The sequence below is a fragment of the Giraffa tippelskirchi genome, chromosome 6 (genome assembly GCF_054371585.1).
Source record: "Giraffa tippelskirchi isolate mGirTip1 chromosome 6, T2T-mGirTip1v1.2.pri, whole genome shotgun sequence".
Taxonomy (NCBI): Eukaryota; Metazoa; Chordata; class Mammalia; order Artiodactyla; family Giraffidae; genus Giraffa; species Giraffa tippelskirchi.
Genome location: NC_137280.1, coordinates 14,483,399 through 14,505,452, shown reverse-complemented (window position 1 = coordinate 14,505,452; position 22,054 = coordinate 14,483,399). Strand labels below are relative to the sequence as shown.

The following is a 22,054-nucleotide window of genomic DNA, read 5'->3' as shown; positions in this document are numbered from 1 at the left end:
CAAATAGCCTCTGACGTGGACTTTGTCTCCCGTATCCACCATCTTCTCTGTGGTCACTTACATTTCATGTCTTTTTCCTCCACCTTGTGTATTTTTCCCAACCAGTGTCTACATGTGGTTTTAAGTTGTGCAGTGGTCTTATTTTTCTCATTAATCTCTTTCCTTAGTTCAGCCAGCTTCCTATTTATTTCTCGTTTTTTTTTTTTTCTTTCCTTGTTATCATCTCCTCTTTTAACTCTTTTAAAATGAACCCATATTCTCTTTAAAAAATTCATTGAGCCTCTAAAGCAGATTTTTTTAACTTCTGAGTTTGGAATTTTTCCAACCTATAGAAAACTCAGAAGAATAATAGAGTAAACACTACATGTCTAAATCTGGAGATTGACTTGTCAACACTATACCACATTTGTTTGTTCTTGCTCATTCTCTTTGTCTCTCCCTCTCTCTTCCTGTTTTTTATTTTTATTGTCATGTATCATTTGAAAGTAAATTGCACAGATTATGAATCTTTATTCCTACAAATTTAAGGATGTATCATGAAGATTTTGGATGTCCTCCTATCCCCTCCCAACTTTCTGAAAGTAAGATTGCACCTGTTTACTAGGTGCAAATACAAAACCACCCCAGCTCATTCCTGAGAGTTTCCTGTGAGATGAGATGAACTGAATACTCATTTCTCAGGCATATCATCCCCTTTTAGGTTCAGGTTCTGTAAGATCACTCCTTCAGTGATTAGTTGACTTAAATCACTTAACCTGTGATACTTCCCATATTAAAAACTGGATCTTTCATTTCCATGTTCAGGGATATTTCACTGCCTGGAACAGGAGATAGCATTATTCTAGCTGTGAGTTGAATATGACTATTACAATGTTCAAAACTAGCTCTGAATCTATGCTTCTTTTGAACCATATACTGGCTCCACCAGGGTCTGATTCCGAATTTATGTTTTGAAGGCAGAGCCAGAGACTGGAACAGTCTATGACCAATTCCACACATCCCTATTTATCATATCCCATCACCATCTGGCCAAACTCCTCCACCCATGGTTATAGGTCAATAACTTTATGTGAAATATCTAAAGACCATTCTGGCACCAAAAAGTAGGATAGAAGATTGTTATTCCAAATAAAACAAAAACATCCTGAGTACTTATTAGTGCTGATATTTTCAAGCTCATTCTCCAGAAATTTTTGCTGTGGCTCCCACCATCTCTTTGCCAAGACATCCTGGAAAAGCCAGACTTTAAGCTACAGTAGTGACAGGAGTGAACCCTGCAAAAATAAAGGGCATCTTTCTGTGTTTCTGGTCTGCACTTCTAATTGCACTGTTAAGATGTTGAGCCATCTTTGCTTCTATTATCTTTGCTTTAGTTTATGTGCGCTGGAAAAAAGAAACAGATTCTGCTAAGTTTAAAATTGCGGTAAACTAACTTTGACTAGCCAGACAGTTACCTATTGCAGTCTATGAAGAAACGGTGAGGTGAGCTGGGTGCCTGGGGCCAAAATTGGTCTGGTATGTATCTAGCTGTGTGACTTTGCACAAGTCACTTTCTTTCTTCAGCTCTCTGTTCTCTTTCCTGACCACTAGTCTTCAAATAAATAGGGAGGGGAGAAAAGGGGGTCAGGAGAGGAGAGGAACCTAAGCTTCCATTAATTCTATTACACTGGAAGGCAGATAGCACTCTGAGTAAAGTAATGAAGTAAACTTGATGTCTCTTAATTTAAGTGGCAAGTTTATAAGGGCTGCTTGGTAGATGCAAATGATACCACTGATTTCTGATGAGGATTCTGTAATCATTAAAGCACATTTACCAGAGCCTCTAATTGGAAACAGTATTTAGTAGTGCTTACTTCAAGTTATTCTATGTCCTTGAAGATAATTAAACCACCTTTTCTGGGAAAACATTGCAAATTTGAACCTCCCCATCTCAACCAACTAGGGACATTAATGAGGATTTACAGAACTATTACTATTTACAGGTATGTGTCAAATGAATTTAATGAGTATGCAATTAACCTTGAATAGCTAGGTAAACTTTCAGAAAGACAAAGAATAAGATATGCCAGTTTATACTGTACACAGGCATACCTCTAAGATATTGCAGTTTCGGTTCCAGGCCACTGCAATAAAGCACTATTGCAACAAAATGAGTCACATGAATTTTTGGTTTCCCAGCATGTAAAAGTAATGTTTGCACTTGCATAGACTAGCGAATGTGCAATTATATTGCATTTTGCATTGTGTCTAAAAAGAAAAAAACAGTGCACATACCTTAATAATTTATTGCTGAGACTTCCCTGGTGTTCCATTGGTTAAGACGCCATGCTTCCAATGCAGAGGTGCCTGGGTTTGATCCCTGGTCAAGGAACTAGATCCTGCATGTTACAACTAAGACCTGGCAGAGCCAACTAAATTTAAAATATGTATATATATATATATATATATATATATATATTTTTTTTTTTATTGCAAAGAAATTCTAACCATCATCTGAGCCTTCAGTGAGTCATAATCTTTTTGCAATAGTAACATCAAAGATCACTGATCACAGACAATCATAACAAATACTATAATAATGAAAATGTTTGGAATATTGCAAGAATTACCAAAATGTGATACACAGACACGAAGTAAGCAAGGACTGTTGGAAAAGAGGTGCTGATAGACTTACTCAATGCAGGGTTGCCACAAACCTTCAATTTGTATAAAATGCTTATCTGCGAGGGACAATCAAGTGAAGCACAGTAAATGAAGTATGTCTCTATTAGCAGGAAACTGTTTCTGACACCTGCTTTGTACCTATATATTTCAGTAGATATGAAATAACTAGACTTTAGAAGTCAGCAGGCAGCTTTCTGTTGCACACTAGTGGACACTTAATTGTTGAAATCTGAATTCTGGGACAAGCTCGTTCTCTCATGAAACTGAGTGTTTACTGAATTCCAACCCCGGTTGATCATAAAGTACTCCGTTTGAGATCTTCCTAAAGCCAAAGATCAGAATTTACTATTTCTAGGCAGTTTTTCATCAATCTGAGAGTAGTTAAGTTCAAATAGCCTTTAATAAACAACTTCTCTGTGCCAGAGACCTGTGCTAGTCAATAGCGTTACAAAGATGAATTGGTAAGTCACAGCTCTGCCCTCAAGGAGCTTGTAGTCTAGAGGGGAAATACACCTGTAAAGAATAATTATAGGGATGGAGTATCAAAGATTTGCACAAATGCTGGTCGGGGTCCTTGGCTAAGAGAAGACTCTGCCTTGGGCCCGCCGATGTAATAAACTGCACTCTACTATCCAAGTAAAAGACTGAAGGTTTGTGGGGGCAGGTCTTCATACAGTCTGCACCTCAATGACCTGAAGAAGGAGAACTTCAGCCTCAAGCTGCGCATCTACTTCCTGGAGGAGCGCATGCAGCAGAAGTATGAGGCCAGCCGGGAGGACATCTACAAGCAGCTTTCTTAGTGTCTGGGCGAGCAGGAACTGAAGTGGCCTGAGTGACCTGGAGCTGATGGCCTCTGACTTTATCAGAGATTCTGAATCTCCAGCTGTTCATACCAGAAGACTATATGAATATTATCATTATCTATATGTGCCCTGTCCTGTTGAGAAGAAGGTTGGACTGCATTACAGGCTGCTAGATAATGCTTTGGATCAGAGGAATAACTGGTGTCTATGAGACCCAAACCACTCTTTGGTTAAAGTGTCAGTTGTCCAGTTGTGTCCTCTTGTTTGACTCTCTGCAACCCCATGGAATACTCTGTCCAAAGAATACTGCAGTGGGTGGCCATTATCTTCTCTAGGGGATCTTTCCAACCCAGGGACTGAACCCAGGTCTTCTGAACTGCAGGCAGATTCTTTACCATCTGAGCCACCAGGGAAGCCTATTCACAGGTTCTAAGAGGTTAAGTAACTTACACAAAAAAGGTCACCAGAGATCAAATTACCAACATCCATTGGATCACAGAAAAAGCAAGATAATTCCAGAAAAAGATGTACTTCTGCTTTATTGATTGCACCAAAGCCTTTGACTGTGTGGATCACAACAAATTGTGGAACATTCTTCAAGAGATGGGAACACCAGACCACCTTACCTGCCTCCTGAGAAATCTGTATACACATCAAGAAGCAACAGTTAGAACTGAACGTGGAACAACAGCCTGGTTCCAAATTGGGAAAAGAGTGTGCCAAGGCTGTATATTGTCACCCCGCTTATTTAACTTATATACAGAGTACATCATGTGAAATGCCAGGCTGGATAAAGCACAAGCTGGAATCAAGATTGCCGGGAGAAATATCAATAGCCTCAGATGACACCACCCTTATGGCAGAAAGTGAAGAGCCACTAAAGAGCCTCTTGATGAAAGTGAAAGAGGAGAGTGAAAAAACTGGCTTAAAATTCAACATTCAGAAATCTAAGATCATGGCATCCAGTCCCACCACTTCATGGCAAATCAACGAGGAAACAATGGAATCAGTGAGAGACTTTATTTTCTTGGGCTCCAAAATCACTGCAGATGATGACTTCAGCCATGAAATTAAAAGATGCTTGCTGGTTGGAAGAAAAGCTATGATCAACCTAGACAGCATATTAAAAAGCAGATATTACTTTACTGACAAAGGTCTGTCGAGTCAAAGCTATGGTTTTTCCAGTAGTCGTGTATGGATGGGAGAGTTGAACTCCAAAGAAAGCTGAGCGCCAAAGAATTGCTGCTTTTGAACTGTGGTGTTGGAGAAGACTCTTGAGAGTTCCTTGGAATGCAAGGCAATCCAGCCAGTCAGTCCTAAAGGAAATTAGTCCCAAATATTCATTAGAAGGACTGATGTTGAAGCTGAAACTCCAATACTTTGGCCACCTGATGCAAAGAGCTGACTCATTTGAAAAGACCCTGATGCTGGGAAAGACTGAAGGCAGGAGAAGGGGACGACAAAGGATGAGATGGTTGGATGGCATCACCGACTCGATGGACATGAGTTCGAGCAAGCTCTGGGAGTTGGTGATGGACAGGGAAGCCTGGCATGCTGGTGTCCATGGGGTAGCAAAGAGTCAGACATGACTGAGCAACTGAACTGAACTGAACTAAATGAGTGGGAGGATTATTCCAACTATTTTGGGGAAGAGGTGGAAATTTCCAGGAATTGGGCCACCCCCACTCCTTGGTCTTTTGACAGTGCCTTGGGACTGTCATGGTACCTCTGGGTGTGTCATTTAGCTTGCTAATTGAGGATCAAAGTCTACTTAAAGTCAACTTGTCTGTCATCTTGGACCCATTTGATTCTTGTGGTTTATGTTGTGTCCTTGGACTATGTCATTCTGTGAAAAGTTGTGCCCTGTCCCTTTCTCTCCTGTTACAGAGAGTCTGAGGTTGGGGAGATCAGTTTTGAGACTATTCATTCTGATCCCAGGGATAAGGAAGAAGTACCTCGTAGGGTGGTAACTGTGGGAGCTGGAGAAGAGGGCCAGGATTGGAAAGAGATTTTGAAATGCCCAGTGCTAACCTCCACTAGAGATGCTTGAAGGCAAGGTATAGTTTTGCTCTTTAGTTTAGATACAATGATGATGTTCCTTAGGTGCTGACTGTTCTAACCGCATGTGTGGTATTCAATATATAGTCCTTGTTACCATTTAATTATAACCACTGTAACTTCCTAGGGCTTTTGAAAATATTTTATAGCAATTTAGTTGAAATAAAATTCACATACCAAATCAACTCAAAAAAAAAAAAAGAATAATTATAGGGACTTCCCTGCTGGTCCAGTGGTTAAACATCCACCTTGCAGTGCAGGGGAGGGGGTTTCAATTCTTGGCAGGAGTTAAGATCCCACCTGCCATGGGATAAGCCCACGCCATAGCTAGAGAGCCTTCGTGCTGCAACAAAAGATCCCACATGACGCAACTAATACCCAATCAGTTCAGTTCAGTTCAGTCGCTCAGTTGTGTCTGACTCTTTGTGACCCCATGGACTACAGCACGCCTGGCCTCCCTGTCCATCACCAACTCCTGGAGTTTACTCAAACTCATGTCCATTGAGTTGGTGATGCCATGCAACCATCTTATCCTCTGTCGTCCCCTTCTCCTCCTGCCTTCAATCTTTCCCAGCATCAGGGTCTTTTCAAATGAGTCAGTTCTTCACATCAAGTGGCCAAAGTATTGGAGTTTCAGCTTCAGCATCAGTCCTTCCAATGGATATTCAGGACTGATTTCCTTTAGAATGGACTGGTTGGATCTCCTTGCAGTCCAAGGGACTCTCAAGAGTCTTCTCCAACACTACAGTTCAAAAGCATCAGTTTTTCAGCGCTCAGCTTTCTTAATAGTCCAACAATACAACCAAATAAATATTTTTTAAAGATAATGATTATAGTACAGTTTAATATGTGTACTGATGGGCATGTATAAAAACTCAAAAGGAGGTCAGAAATCTGAGGAACTTATCCATAATTCAGTACAAAGAGAGAAGAGTTGGAAAATATGAGAGCTATTTTAGGAAAAAAAGAATTAAAAACTCTAACATACTTGTAAGAGGAGTTCCACATGGAAAGGATAGAGAGATCATAGATACTGGATTGTAACTGTGTAAAATGTTAACATCGAGGGGAAAGTTTGAGGAAGAGTGCCTAGACCTACCTGGACATTTCTTTATAGCCTACTGTGAATCCATAACTATTTCAAAATTGAAAGTTAAAAACATTTAACAGTAGTTATTAAAAGAATATAAACAAGATGTGTAATTTCCTGGCCAGAAGAGTAGGGGAAAGAAAAGAATAAAAAAAAAACTCAATCATTTCAATGAGATTCAGGAAAAGAGAAATTAGAAAGGAAAGAAAAAGCAAGATAACTGCAAAAACAAAAATGGTATAGAAATAAACTGAAAATATGTTTATATTCACAATAAACAAAATGGACTCACCTCCCCATTTTACAGAAAATGTCAGGGGTTTGTTTAATCCAATTATTTTCTGTGTATAAGAGACTTGACTAAAATATGACACAGAAATGTTAAATTGATGTGGAAAATGGCAAACATCAAAAGAAAGTAGCTATATTATATTAATATCAGCTAAAGTAGATTTTAAGGAAAAAACATTGAGATTAAAAGAATTAATACTTAATGATAAAATGAACAATTAGCTGGGACAATAAAACAGTCCTAAACCTATATATACTTAGCACTATGGTCTTAAAATATATAAAGCAAAATTCAATAAATTAAAAGGAAAAATGGGTAAGTACACATTTGAGTAAATTTTTAACATACCTGCCTAGGCAAATGATAAACAAACAATCCAAAATTTAGTAAGAATAGCAAAGATTTGAGCAATGAGTTAATGGAGATAGAATATTTAAAATATATTAACTCAACTATTAAGTACTTTATTTTCAAACATATATGGAACACTTATAAAAGTTGACCCTACACCAGCCAGTCACAAATTTCAATTTACACTGTATAATAGGTGAAAGGCAAATGTTAATCTATACACAGCATGTTTTCTGCCCACAATTCAGTAAAATTAGAAGTTAGTAATAAAGTGATCATCAACACCCCATTCCATTTAGAAATATTAAAAAACACACCTTTGAATAATATAGGATCAGATTAAAATAAGATGATCATAAAATATTTAGAACTAAATACCGGTGAAAACTGTGGATGCCAAAGCTATGCAGGCAGCTAGAACAGAAGGTGTACTTAGAAATGAGTATCCCTATTTGCATATATCATTGGATAGAAAGAAGCAGAAAAAGCTAATGAGTTAAGAGTTCAAATGAAAACAAAAAAAAATTGAGTAAACAAAATGAAGATAATAAAAATAAATCAAGGAAGGAAAGAAATACATTTATGTCAGCTTCATAAAAACAGTCCTTTATCTCTGGGAGGGAGAAGAGACTCAAGTAGAGCTAGTTACATTTGTAGCATTTTATTTCTTTGGACAAAAAAAGTAAATGCCTGTGTTTTTAAAATCATTTTATATTTTAGTAACAACTTTATTGAAATATAATTCACATATCGTATAATCTACTCATTTAAAGTGTACAGTTCACTGAGTTGTACAAACATCACCACAATCAACTTTGGAACATTTTTAAAACCTCAAAAAGAAAGCCCCAGCCTTTAGCTGTCATGCCCAAGCCCCTCTTCCTTCCCACCCTTCCCACAAAGGTGCTTTCCGTCTCTACAGATTAGCCTAATCTGGACCTTTATGTAAACAGAATCTTAAAATACATGGTCTTCTGGGACTTAATTCTTTCACGCAGCATAAACTTTTCAAGGTTCACTTAGGTTGTAACATATTTCATTGCTTCATTCATTTTTATGGATGACTAGTATCCCACTGTATGAATATACCACATTTTGCTTATCTATTCATTAGTTGATGAACATTTGAGTTACTTCCACTTTTGACTAATCTGAGCAATACTGGTTTGGAGATTTGTGTACAAGTTTTTGTGTGGACACATTTTCATTTCTATTGGATTTATACCTAGGAGTAGAATTGCTGAGTCAAATGTAAATTCTGTGTTTAACTTTTTGAAGAACTGCCGGACTGTTTTCCAAAGTGGTTGCACCATTTTATATTTCCATAAGCAGTGTGTGAGAGTTCTGATTTATCTACCTCCTTACTAATGCTTGTTATTATCTGACTTTTTATTATAGCTATCTCATTTAGTATGAAGTGGTTTATCACCATGGTTTTGATCTGCAATCCCTAATGACTAGTGATGTTGAACATCTTTTCAGTGTGCTTATTAGCCATTTGTCTTTTTTAGAGAAATGTCCGTTCAGATCCTTTGCCCATTTTTAATTGGATCATTTGTCATTATTACTGCATTGTATGAGTTCTTTATAGATTCTAGGTATAAGTCCCTTATCAGATGTATGATTTCCAAATATTGTGTCCCGTTTTGTAGATTATCTTTCACTTTCTTGATTGTGTCCTTTGAAATACACAATTTTTCAATATTGATGAGTCCAATTATTTTTTCTTTGTTGTTTATGCTTTTGATGTCTTATCTATGGGAATCCGTGGCCAAATCTAAGGTCACAAAGATTTACCCTTGTATTTTATTCTGAGAATTTTATAGTATCGGCTCTTACATTTAGGTCTTTGGTTGATTTTGAGCTGATTTTTGTATATGGTGTGAGATCAGCAGCCGTACCATTTTACATCTCCACCAGCAGTGAACAAAAGTTTCAGTTTCTCCACATCCTTACCAAAGCTTACTGTTATTTTTTTTAATTGTTTTTGATTTGCCTTTTGCTAATGATTAGTACTGTTGAGCATTTTTTCATGTGCCTATTGGCCATTTATATATCTTCTTTGGAGGAAAGTCTATTCAAGTTCTTTGACCATTTTTCAGCTGCATTGTTTATTTATTTGGTGGTGTTCAGTTGTGGGAGTTCTTTATATATTTTAGATACCAGTCTTTATCAGATATATGATTTGCAAATATTTCCTCCCATTGTGTGGGTTGCCTTTCATTGTGCTAATAGTGTCCTTTGATGCACAAAATATTTCACTTTTGATAAAGTCCAGCCTATCTAGCTTTTCTTCTGTTGCCTGTGCTTTTCATGTCATATCCAAGAAATCATTGCCAAATCCTGCTAACCAATTTCTAAACACTGGGCCTGGTGGTGTTTAAACTACTCAGTGAATCATTTAAAGAATTTTGAAGTAAGTTATTTCTATTCACCAATTTACTTTTATAATTACAGAAGATTTTCATAATTACTCAATCCCAAACTTCTTCTAAATTTTTATTTTCCTGATTACTGCCAAATGTACTCAATTGTAAATCGAAAGCATGGAAATAGTACATTATATTATGATACAATTGTTCCCCATGAGGAATAGTGATCAAAATTGTTGCCAACTGCCTTTATTAGGAAAAGAAAATTCTTAACTGATTAAAGACTATGGATATTATATGTCAGCTATTAAATAGGTTTTCAGCTTTTGTGCTTCATTTTTTAAAAAATACTGAATTTCACTTCAGCACGCATAATAAAGTTCTAAAACTTCAAAGACATTTTGCATTCTGAAAAGGGTTCCTTGTGCTTATAATGTTCATTTGAATATATAATGTTCATTTGAATGTTCATTTGAAATTCAAATAATGCTTTGGAATTTGAAGCTAGTTAAAAGTTCTCTACTAAAGAAGAAGGGGGAAGAGCCCTTCTATCATTACTAATTTTTATTACTAGCAGATATTACATCTTTGTACCTAGATAGGAACAGTAAATGCATCTTTTGAAGTTATCAAATAATACATATGCTATCTATAGTAAACATCTTGGGCAATGTGTCAGAACTTATTTTTTTAACCTCTGTAGTTCTTGTTTTAAACCACTATATACTTTTTCAAGCAAGTGTTTTTTTAAGCCCCTCATTGTGTATAGTAGATGATGTAGAAGACCCAGTGGAAGTCTAAGACACGACCCTCTTCCCTTGGAGAATTTGCCATCTCTTTATAGAGCCTAATGATACACATGACAGTATAAAAGAAGAAATAGGGACGTGCACCATTTAGATACTGAGACAGTAAAGATGGGCTGTGGTGTCTGAGACGGTTGTAAGGAGGTGGAGCTCAGATGGCCAGGAGGGTGAGGTCTGTTTGGAATGGGCTGAGGGAAGGAGATGCTGTCTGGATGAGAGGAATGACATGAGCAGAGCCTGACATCTGACCCGAGAAGCCGGGAACCAGGTACCCAAGGCAGAGAGAGCACCTTGAGTGTGCTGTGGACAGCCAGTGTTCAGGATGAGGATGGATTATGGGGAGCTGGGAGAGTAGTTTTATATTGGATGTAGTTGACTGTAGAGAGGGATTGTGGGTTCTTGACCAGGGGAGCAGTGGAAAATTTAGTCTGTCTCCGGTAGAGTTCATAACACTTTAGAGATAAAGGAATTTTGGAAACATCTTATCCAACAGCCCCTGTCTACTGGATCCAGGGAGCTGAAATAGCTTGCTCAAATTTGCCCAGTAGAAAATAGCAGATCTGAATCTCAGATTCATCCTTTAACTCCAAAGCCAATGAACTTTCTTTCATACCACAATTTTCCAGAATATCTTCCAGTCTACCAGAATATCTTAAAAGAAAGAAAAGCGGGAGAACAGCACTCACATACTTGAGGCAATGAACACCCCAATCAGGGGTTGCTGAGGAAAACTGAAACAGGATAAGTAGAAGCATCTTAGTGGGAAAAAGTGAGAACCTGATGACTGTTTATGTTAGTAAATGGAGAAAGTACCTAGAGAATTCAATATAGACTGAACTAGTTCTAAAAGATAATATTTGACTAAAGTGAGAAATTAATCCTAATAAAACTGTTATCCATATTCCAAATGACCCTGGCAAATGGGTGCTACGGAAATATTTGCAGAATGAATCAACAAAGGAATGAAAGTATCAACTTAAATTTTTGTAGGTTTTTTTTTCTTGTGAATATCTTACAAGTACTATTTAAAGAAAGCATTTTCTTTTACAGATTCACCTTTTTGGAGTTTTGCTGGCCATTTTAGGAAACCTGGTAATCAGCATTTCTCTAAATATTCAGGTAAGAAGAAGCTTATTTTTCTAACTCGGTGGTTTGATCCAGGGACACATTATGACTTTAATAAGCCTCAGACACTCTTACCTTCTTCCTCCATTAAAGAAAGTGTATCTTATGTTGTTATTGATATAAAGACAAAAGTAATGCTGACCGGATTATATCCATGCTTTTTCTTCTGATTTTAAAAGAAGTCAGATGTTTTTGTGAACCTCTTAATAGTATTGTATACCCCAGTCAAACTTCATGTGAATTTGTATCACACTGAGAAAAAATGTTCATAATGTTGGCATAAACTGAGATTTATTTTAATGTTCTACATTTTCTTATAGTACATTTATTATTTTCTGAATAACTTCTGAAGCTTTTAAAAGATTTTTAAAGAAAAAATTTTAAAGTCATCTAGAATTGTGCATACTTCTTAAAGAAGTGAGTTCAGTTATCATAAAAATCAAGAGGGAAATAGGGCTTTATTTAATGGCCAGTTTTTCAGGAATTCACATGTTTGCAATAAAAGGATATACTCAAACCAGATATAAATGAGTTCCTCCATCCCAACCCTCTGCTACCAGAGCTTTCTGCCCTGTTACACTTATTGTGGTAGCTACTTTGACTCATCCTAAGATATGCTTTCTTTAAATCCCTTTTCCAAAAGTGTTTATTTAATAATTTATTATATTTATTTCAATGATGTTTATTTTGGGAACCTGATTTTTTTTTGACAGTCTAATAAAAAAAGTGTTTTGGTGTGGTAGAATAAAAAGTCACTAAACTCTGGGCTGGAGGAAGCACAAGCTGGGATTAAGACTGCAGGGAGAAATATCAATAACCTCAGATATGCAGATGACACCACCCTTATGGCAGAAAGTGAAGAGGAACTAAAAGTGCCTCTTGATGAAAGTGAAAGAGGAGAGTGAAAAAGTTGGCTTAAAGCTCAACATTCAGAAAACTAAGCTCATGGCATCTGGTCCCATCACTTCATGGCAGATAGATGGGGAAACAGTGGAAACAGTGGCTGACTTTATTTTTCTCGGCTCCAAAATCACCACAGATGGTGATTGCAGCCATGAAATTAAAAGACACTTACTCCTTGGAAGGAAAGTTATGACCAACCTAGACAGCATATTAAAAAGCAGAGACATTACTTTGCCAACAAAGGTCCGTCTAGTCAAGGCTATGGTTTTTCCAGTGGTCATGTATGGATGTGAGAGTTGGACGGTGAAGAAAGCTGAGCGCCGCAGAATTGATGCTTTTGAACTGTGGTGTTGGAGAAGACTCTTGAGAGTCCCTTGGACTGCAAGGAGATCCAACCTGTCCATCCTTAAGGAGATCAGTCCTAGGTGTTCATTGGAAGGACTGATGTTGAAGCTGAAACTCCAATACTTTGGCCACCTGATGCAAAGAGCTGACTCATTTGGAAAGACCCTGATGCTGGGAAAGATTGAGGGCAGGAGGAGAAGGGGACAACAGAGGATGAGATGGTTGGATGGCATCATCGACTCGATAGACATGGGTTTGGGTGGACTCTGGGAGTTGGTGATGGACAGAAAGGCCTGGTGTGCTTCAATTCATGGGGTCGCAAAGAGTCGGGCACAACTGAGCGACTGAACTGAACTGAACTGTAACTCCTTAACATACATCCTGTCTTTAGATAGTAATAATGATATTTCACAGAGTTATGAGAATTAATTAATATGAAGAAGGCCCTTTAAACTATAAAATACTGTCAGTATGAGTCACTTTTAGTAGATTTGGAACAAAACAGAAAATCATAATAATTGCTCTATTATAATCTGCAAATAAATTTAAGAGCCATGAAGCAATTTTATAGGAACAAAATTTTCAAGGCAAATTTTAGTTGTGTGGAAATGTTTTCTTATTTACATTCTGTTTGACTTCTAGAAGTATTCACATCTGCGGTCAGCACAGCAAGAACACCCAAGGCCATACTTCAGGAGCGTGTTGTGGTGGGGCGGAGTCATACTGATGGCCCTGGGAGAGACAGGAAACTTCGCAGCCTATGGATTCGCCCCCATTACTCTCATCGCTCCACTGGGCTGTATGTCTGTTACAGGTGGGCCATTTTTCTGTGTTTTGACAAATAGAAATTTTAAGAGATCAGAATAATTGGTGAAAAAACATACAACTGAACACAGGCCCAAAAGAAAAAAGTCTGCTTCCTGTTTTCTTAGCATGCTCCCTTGGATCAATTATACTCCGAATTTCAGTTATTCATTGTCATGGTGCCCCATTAACCACCATTTTGTAGCTGTAGTGTTTATGTTTAAAAGCCTAATTCCTGGTGTCTGAGTCAATAAATCAACAGCCACAGCAAATGTTATACATGCTTTTTAATCATTAATGAATTATCTTAAAACATTTGTAATAGAATGAAATATTTTATTCATATGTTAAACTGACATGACATGTAGAGTCCTTGATGCCTGATCCATAGTTTAGCATCTCTTTTACATTAAGAATTAGATATATTACTATGAGAATGTGTAATTTTACAGTAATGTCACAATTAACCCACTTTCAAAATTTTTTATGACTTGCTAGATACATTTAGACAAGAGAATATGAGATGTTGCTAAAGACTAAAGAAAAAGCAAAAATTACTGCCAAAAAAGAGAGCAAATTCTCTAAGCTGTGTTAAAATCAATAAAATCTTTTTGAGTTTCACCCTTTATCTGCTGCTATGGAAACAGCATGTTTCTAAGTTTCTGTGAACTTGGAATCTTCATTGAAATAGAAACAAGTTGATGGTTATTGTCTGGTAGCAACTAGATCAAGCATACTATCCCAAGTGTAATATTTTCCAAGAAATTATATGACATTCTTTTTAAAAACATAGTTTAAACTGAAATAATGTATACTCAAAGGGAATTTTGTTTCATTTTGAAAGCAGTTTCCCCTTCTTAATCATTTAAAATATCTTATTTAAAATAATTTCATAATGTACAATAATAGAATGGTTAGCAAAGAATGCTTTTTTGGCTTTCTAGAAATTGTTCAGTTAAAATCACCCTACTCTGAATAGGCACACAATTTATGTAATCATTTGACATTTTTAACATTCAGATAAAATCAGCAATTTGAAGGTATCTTATCTTCTATTTACTACTGCATACACTGTGTACAGGGACATTCTTTGTATTTTTTTCTCCTCAAAATCTGAGAAATAATAGATAAAAAGATATAGTTATATTGTGCTTCCCTGCTGGCACTAATGTTAAAGAACCTGCCTGCCAATGCAGGAGACATAAGAGATGCAGGTTCGATCCCTGGGTCGGGAAGATCTCCTGGAGGAAGGCATGGCAACCCACTTCAGTATTCTTGTCTGGAGAGTCCCATGGACATAGGAGCCTGGAGGACGGTGGTCCATAGGGTCGCAAAGAGTTGCACATGACTGAAGTGACTTAGTTCGCACGCATAGTTATCTTGTCACCTTGAGACTTCTACAGGCCCCAACTGTTCTGAAAATGTTGTATTATTTTTCATAGCGACTGTCTGTTTAGAGCTCATCTCTAGTTTCGTTTCTTATTCTGCTTCATGCTGTTTCCATGCAATAGCCTGAAACAGAAGTGTCCAGGCAGATCAAACAGAGGCCTGGGGGAGGGCTGAGTGCACCACACTGTACTGAAATTTTCGTTTATCTCGAATCCCCTGGTCCTGGGAAGCTTTTTTCTGGGAACAAAAAAAGAGCCATTCCAACTAGCACAAAGGAAGGGGGATGTGCTGGATTTCTTATAAAGACCCAGAGATCTCACAGAAATGAAGATAAGCCATTCTTGGGACTCGAAGTGAGAATTCAGAAATTATCAGAGATGAAGGGCCAGCCCTGATAAGCTCTTCGCAGCCCTTCAGTGAAGCCGCCTGTGAAGCTGCTCATCTTGGCATGACTTGCTCGAAGCTCTCATTAATAATGGGAGGTTTTCAGTTTAATCGCCTTGCCCTGGGACAGTGTCCTCCCAGGGTTCCTGGAGGGGGTGGGGCAGTGCACCCACCTTCAGACTGGAGATGGGCTTTTCTCCCTGCTAGTGTTCCTTTTTCCTTGTCTACCCCTGGCCTGGATTAATGTTTCAACTTTAGAACATTTTTAGCAGCCTCCCTCTCTACCCATTTAAAATGATTCCAAGAAGTAAAACCATAGCCTCAAACACAAATTGTTTCCTGCTTTACAGTCTTTGTGCACGGTAATATATGCTCATAAATAATATTCCCACAGCACTCCTGCATTGAATTCAGGTCACTGTGCAGTGTTTTGAGTGGGTAAGGGATGCTGGAGATGGAGGATTTTCCCCAGAACAACCCCCTACCGCTTTTATAAGTCTTTATAAAGGTTCTAGAAACTCTAGAAAACGTGAAGCAAAGAGGACAGTATTTTTTAATAAATATGTTATCCTATGGCTGTGTCTACAGCTGAGGCAGAAAAGTGTCTACACTTTACTAATTTTATTTTCCCTATCATTTCTTGGAAGCTTCAAGAAGGAAATCAAACCTTCCTATGGTTTTTTTTGTTTTTTAAAAGGTAATATTTGTTGCAATGTTGCATGAGAGATTACATATTCTTTTCTGGCTTTTCTGCTGTCTTTTGTGGCTTTCAAAGTTTGAAAAGAAAAAAATAAGAAAGAAAACTGAAGTCTAAAACAGTTGTTTTTTTTTTTTTTTTTTTTTTAAGTTTTAGCTCTTAAGTCCAAGTGAAGGAACTTTCTTCCATCTTCTTCATTCTCCTTGGGTAGCTTGGCTCATACCAACACACTGTGTTCTTTTTTCTCCTCTCCAGAAGTAAGGCGATACTGTGTGGGTCATCATCTCACTACGCCCAGGCTGCTAATATGTCAGTCCCACTGCTTTGTCTTGCATAATCAAAATTCCTCCTCCCTTTGTACACTTCAGTGCAACAGATTATTTTTTTTTAGGACTAGCACGTAAGAAGCACTACAGTAACTACCGTGGATGTTTCAGTTTGTACTCTACCCACATTCTCGCCTTGAACCGTCTTCCTTCCTAGTCTTTCCTTCTCTGTGTGTGTCCTGCTGTCTACACTGGCATGCTTACCTGGAGGTGGCATTTTTCAAGCACCAGTTTTACTGATGGTTTCATAGGCGTTCTAAGAAACAAAGAATTCTCTAATCAAGTAGGTTTCTGCAATATTGGATTTAGAACATTACACAGGTTTCCTGAGTAGAGGATTTCTTGAGGCTGTGGGATAGGCCCAGGCACGCTGTCAGTTTTTCAGAAGCAAATGCAGTAAGCCAGCTTTCCAAATCTATTGTCCACAAGATGCCTTTATAAGAAGCATCTCAAGGGACAACAGTTCTGCAGAAAACTCTCTAGAGAGTCCTTATGGCAACGGTCACAAGCAGTCAGAGTGTTATAGAAACTTAGACAGGATAGATACCTGGCCGGTACTGACAGCAGGGTGGGGAGGTGGATAATCTGAGTAATCCTGATACACAGGCAGATCTGAATGCCCAGGCCTGGGTCCTCTTTTGGAGAAACAGGATCAGAGCCCTCATATTCTTGTATCACCTTATACTTTTACCTTCCTTTTCTCCCTGAAGGGCTTTCTCAGTGAATATTAAGTACAAAAGCTTATTCTGACTAAAATGCTGATTATATGCTGGCAGGCTTCCCTGGTGGCTCAGACAGTAAAGAATCCGCCCACAATGCAGGAGACCTGGGTTCGATCCCTGGGTCGGGAGAAGGAAATGGCTACCTCCATTCCCTGGAGAAGGGAATGGTAGCCCACTCCAGTGTTCTTGCCTGGAGAATCCCATGGACAGAGGAGTCTGGTGGGCTACAATCCATGGGGCCACAAAGAGTCAGACATGACTGAGTGACTACAAGTTTCACTTTTTTTCATGGTTAATTCTAGGAGTTTGTTTTTCCATTAATTAAGAAGTCTTTAGAGTTGGTGTTTCAGTTTCATCTAAAGCCTTGGCTGGATACTCTTCCCAATAAGACCGGGCAGTAGAATGGTGAAGAGTACAAGCTCTAGGACCTGCGCCTGGAAAGCTCTGTGACCTCAGGCAAGTTACTTAGATGGGTTTATGCCTCAGTTCCCTCATCTGTAAAATGGGAATAAAAACAGTTCTTCCCTCAGAAGTTGTCATGGGGAAGAACTGAGTAAACACAAACACTTAAGAACGGTGTTGGATACATAGTGCTGTGTTTGACACAGTGACAAATCTAGCCATTGTCATTGTGATTTATATTTTTAATGAACTAGAAACACAGTACATTATTCTTTATAAGGGAGAGGAATTATTTTATAATATAAAGAATATAAAGGAATTCTTTATATTCTTATTCTTTATAAGCTTTATAAAAGCTTCTGAAGATGGCTAGTTGTTAAATTCTCAAAAATGAATGAACCACTTCAAGAAATGCCTTTTATTCTCCTTACCATTGTTGTTGTTCATTGTTCAGTCGCTAAAGTCGTGTCCGACTCTTTGCAACCCCGTGGACTGAAGCACACCAGGCTTCCCTGTCCTTCACTATCTCCCACACTTTGCTCAAACTCATGTTCATTGAGTCAGTGATGCCGTCCAACCATCTCATCCTCCGTTGCCCCCTATACCTCCTCCCTTCAATCTTTCCCCGCATCAGAGTCTTTTCCAATGAGTCGGTTGTTCGCATCAGGTGACCGAAGTATTGGAGCTTCAGCTTCAGCATCAGTCCTCAGTAATTAATTAATTCTCAGGGAGAAGAAGGGTAGGCTCCTCACAGCTCATTTGTTCAGCCATTAAGCAGCAATTATCCTTTGACTCCTCCACAAATTCCCCACCAAAATATGTTGGAAAATACCAGAATTTCCAAATAACCTAGCAAAACAAAATACATATAAAAAACAGACACAGAATTTTGTCCAAGGGAAAACAGTCTGAAATGTGCGTGCAACTTTCTGTCTTCTTGCTCTGGCTTCAGAGCACTTTTGTTCACTTGCTAATTAACTTCAGAGAGACATTCAGGTCTAACTGCAATTTGAGAAAGTGTTTTTCTGAGAAACTATTTTTTACACCAAAAATCCAATAAAGAGAAATAAGTTGGATATTCTGTGCAGTTTGTAATAAAATTTTAAACTTCTGCTAATCTTTCCTGTCCCTCTTCCCCAGGAGGCCTTTTTTTTTTTGCTTCTGTACTAAATTAAACCACTTCTTCTCTGCTCCCTTAGCACCCTACATGGGCCCTCCTCTCATCTATTTGTTGCCTTTTTGTGAATTAGAAAAAGGCAGCCTTTCTCATGATACTTTATTTTGGTCTGCAGATTATCTTAATATAATAATTTGATTGGAGCAGGACACTCTGGTGCCATCTGTCAAAAAATTGCCCTGAGAAATATACGAAGCACCAAGATTTGAGATGTGGGTGGTGCCCCTTCAAATGTCGTGTCTTCGTGCAGTGCACAATCTGTTCAACTGCATGTAGAAGCTTTGACCCTTACTTCCCCTTTGGCAGCTCTCATCATGCTCAGAATGACCTGAGCTCAGATGACCAATGTTCATCTTGGCCATTCAGCTGAGATTGGGACTATGTGTCATGTTGCCTGCTGTCTGATTTTTTCAGGAGAGCAAGAAAACGATACAAGAAATCATACAATACAGCCTCACAGAATTGGTTTGAATTTGAATTTTGATAAAGTGAGGATTGAGTGTTCTAGGATGTCCTGTTTTAAGATATTGAAAGAGAAGTGTTCTGTTCTGTTCTAGGGTGTTGTTTGTGGGCTCTCTCACTTCAGTCATGTCCGACTCTTTGCAATCCCATAAACTGTAGCCTGCCAGGCTCCTCTGTCCATGGGATTCTCTAGGCAAGAATGCTGGAATGGGTTGCCATTTCCTTTTCCGAGGTGTTATTTAAAAGATTTCAATTCCTGATGAAGTGCAATGGTTAAACATCTATTGCAAAGAACTTGTGAATACTCACTTCTATAAATACTTACAGGTTTATAAGCCTGTCCTTTGGGGGATTGAGTTAGATTATTTGTGCCTCTATTAATACAAAGTGTACCCTTACATTTCATGTTTTCTTTTTTTCTGTTTATCCCCTGATGGTGACCTGTGCTATCCATAAGCATTAAGAGATGAGTCAAAATAATAAAATTATCAATAAACTGAAGAGTTGAAGCCACAAAAAATGAAGGAGATTCATGGTAGACTTCTCTCAGTATAAAATTGACTTGTCTAGGGGTAGCTAGGGAATGGAATATGAAGGGATGTTGTTGCGGGGGCAGGAAGGGTGGGAGAAATAAAACATGATGGCCATTTTTCAGTTCTATACCTCTGAGTGTATTGATTGAAAGTAATTAGAGTTCAGAGAATATATCACCTTTTTCCAAGTTAAATTCAGGTAACAATTTAGAAATAGTTAAAGGTGGGAAACTAATGCTGAATGAGCATCCACCATGCCAGGTATTGTATGAGACATACAACCTTGTTATTTTACTTAATTACTGCCCAGATGAATAGAAGTGAGCAATAAGTAGATTAAATTCACGATGAATTATATGAGACCAAACACTTGGAATTTTATATAGAATGATAAAATTAATAGCAGTGAGGTCTCCTTGGCCCTGGGATAATTTCCTAAGAGAAGTAGTTATCCTGTGATTCGGCTAATTTGAATTAAGGCTGGAGATCTGAACTGCACTGAGAAAATGAGGCGAGAATGAAGCAGATGACTGGTAAGTCTTTTCCATCTTGCATTTTCCCTAACATGCTGGCTTTTGTTCAAATTGAAATTCATGATGTGGAAATATATGTTGTTTCATGTATTTCTGTGTGCCGTTATGAAGCTGTAAGCTGCAATGTGTCTGTATTCCATTAAACAATGGTCATAGCACAGCCAGAAAACCCTGGTGAGGCCTTTTGGAATTCCAGAGAAGTCATCTCAAGCAGTAACTTTGGTCTCCAAGATTTTTATTAGAAACAAATGAAGGAAAACACAAACAGGCCAATGAGCGAGTGACCTGTAGCGTCCCACAAACCTCGATGCGGTGGATTCTCTGTCCTTTAATGCCCTGTGCTCGGTGCCAGCCTGAATGAGATTGTCAGAGCTCTAAACCTCATGGGCTGCCTATGATAGTGGCACTTTACACGGACGCTTATTTTTACATTGAAAATATGTGGAAAATATCCCTTTTCTTGGTGGCTTGCTGGGTTGTCTGCCTTAGCACATTTGTCCCAAAAACCTGCCTAAATAAAATGTGTGGAATAAATCCCTGAAGTCCTCATTTTATGTCTGCTCATACACTCTCAGCTTAAAGCATTCCTAAAACCCAAAAATCTTTATTTGAAACATCTTTTCCACCCATCCTTATGTTTTGAGAACACCACAGAGTATTTCTAAAGAAATTTCTGATGATGATATATTGCACTATTACATGTATAATGCAGAGTCAGTCCTGTCAGTGATAGTATTTTTACATTTTTGGAGTCCTTTCAATTTAATCACTCATGTATATCAAGAAAAATATAGAAAAGATGTTTGTTCTTAATCCAGGTAACTTTCCTCATTTGAAATTATGCATGTTACCTATAATTTCATATCTTCAATAAATGACCATAGCGGTTTTTTCTTTTTTTAAAAATTGAGGTGTAGTTAATTTACAATATTGTGTCAGTTTCATGTATACAGCAAAGTGATTTAGTTATATATGTGTGTGTGTTTTTCAGACTCTTTTCCATGGTAGAGTGTTATAAAATATTGAGTGTATCTCCCTGTGCTATACAGTAGGTCCTTGCTGTTTACCTTTTTTATATTTATATCTAGAGTGTAACCGTAAGTTTGTTTTCTATGTCTGTGAGTTTCTTTCTGTGTTGTGAATGAATTCATTTGTATCATTTTCTTAGATTCCACAAATAAGTGATAACACAATATTTGTCTTTCTCAGTCTGCCTTACTTTACTTAATATGAAAATCTCTAGGTCCATCTATGTTGCTACAAATGGCATTAGTCATTCTTTTCATGGCTGAGTAATATTCCATTGTATATGTGTACCACACCTTCTTTATCCACTCACTTCTCTACTCATCTGTCAGTGGACATTAGGTTGCTTGCATGTCTTGACTGTTGTAAATAGTGCTGCTATGAATATAGGGGTGCTTGTATCTCTTTGAACTATAGTTTTGTCTGGATGTATGCTCAGGAGTGGAATTCCAGATCATATGGTAACTCTATTTTTAGTTTTTTAAGGAACTTCCATACTGTTCTCCATAGTGGCTGTACCAGTTTACCTTCCCACCAATGGTGTAGGAAGGTTCCTTTTTCTCCACACCCTCTAGCAATTTTTTTTATTAACTTGAATTATTGGATACTTTCCTTCCTGCCAATATAGGTGGTGGGACAACTTTTTTCTCTGCAAAGAAACATTTTTCAGAGTGTCACATCCTCAGATTTTTGAATCCTAATTCCTTGGAATTCATTGTAATTGATATACTTTTCTCCTCCAATTCTGCAACTAAAGAGGAATGATCCTTTTGGAGAAGTCAGTACCTCA

General features: G+C 37.9%; 1 protein-coding gene across 3 annotated transcripts in view; it reads left to right on the top strand.

Annotated features, from left to right (window-relative positions):
• Positions 1–22,054, top strand: part of NIPAL2 (NIPA like domain containing 2) — an 81,652-nt gene that overhangs the window by 14,105 nt on the left and 45,493 nt on the right. For 2 of the 3 annotated variants that reach the window (XM_081505216.1, XM_081505218.1), the window contains exons 2-3: positions 11,487–11,555; positions 13,452–13,623. In XM_081505216.1, coding sequence (XP_081361342.1) covers positions 11,487–11,555; positions 13,452–13,623 — 241 coding nt within the window. The remainder of the gene's footprint in view (positions 1–11,486; positions 11,556–13,451; positions 13,624–22,054) is intronic. The other variant, XM_081505217.1, reaches the window with a different exon arrangement.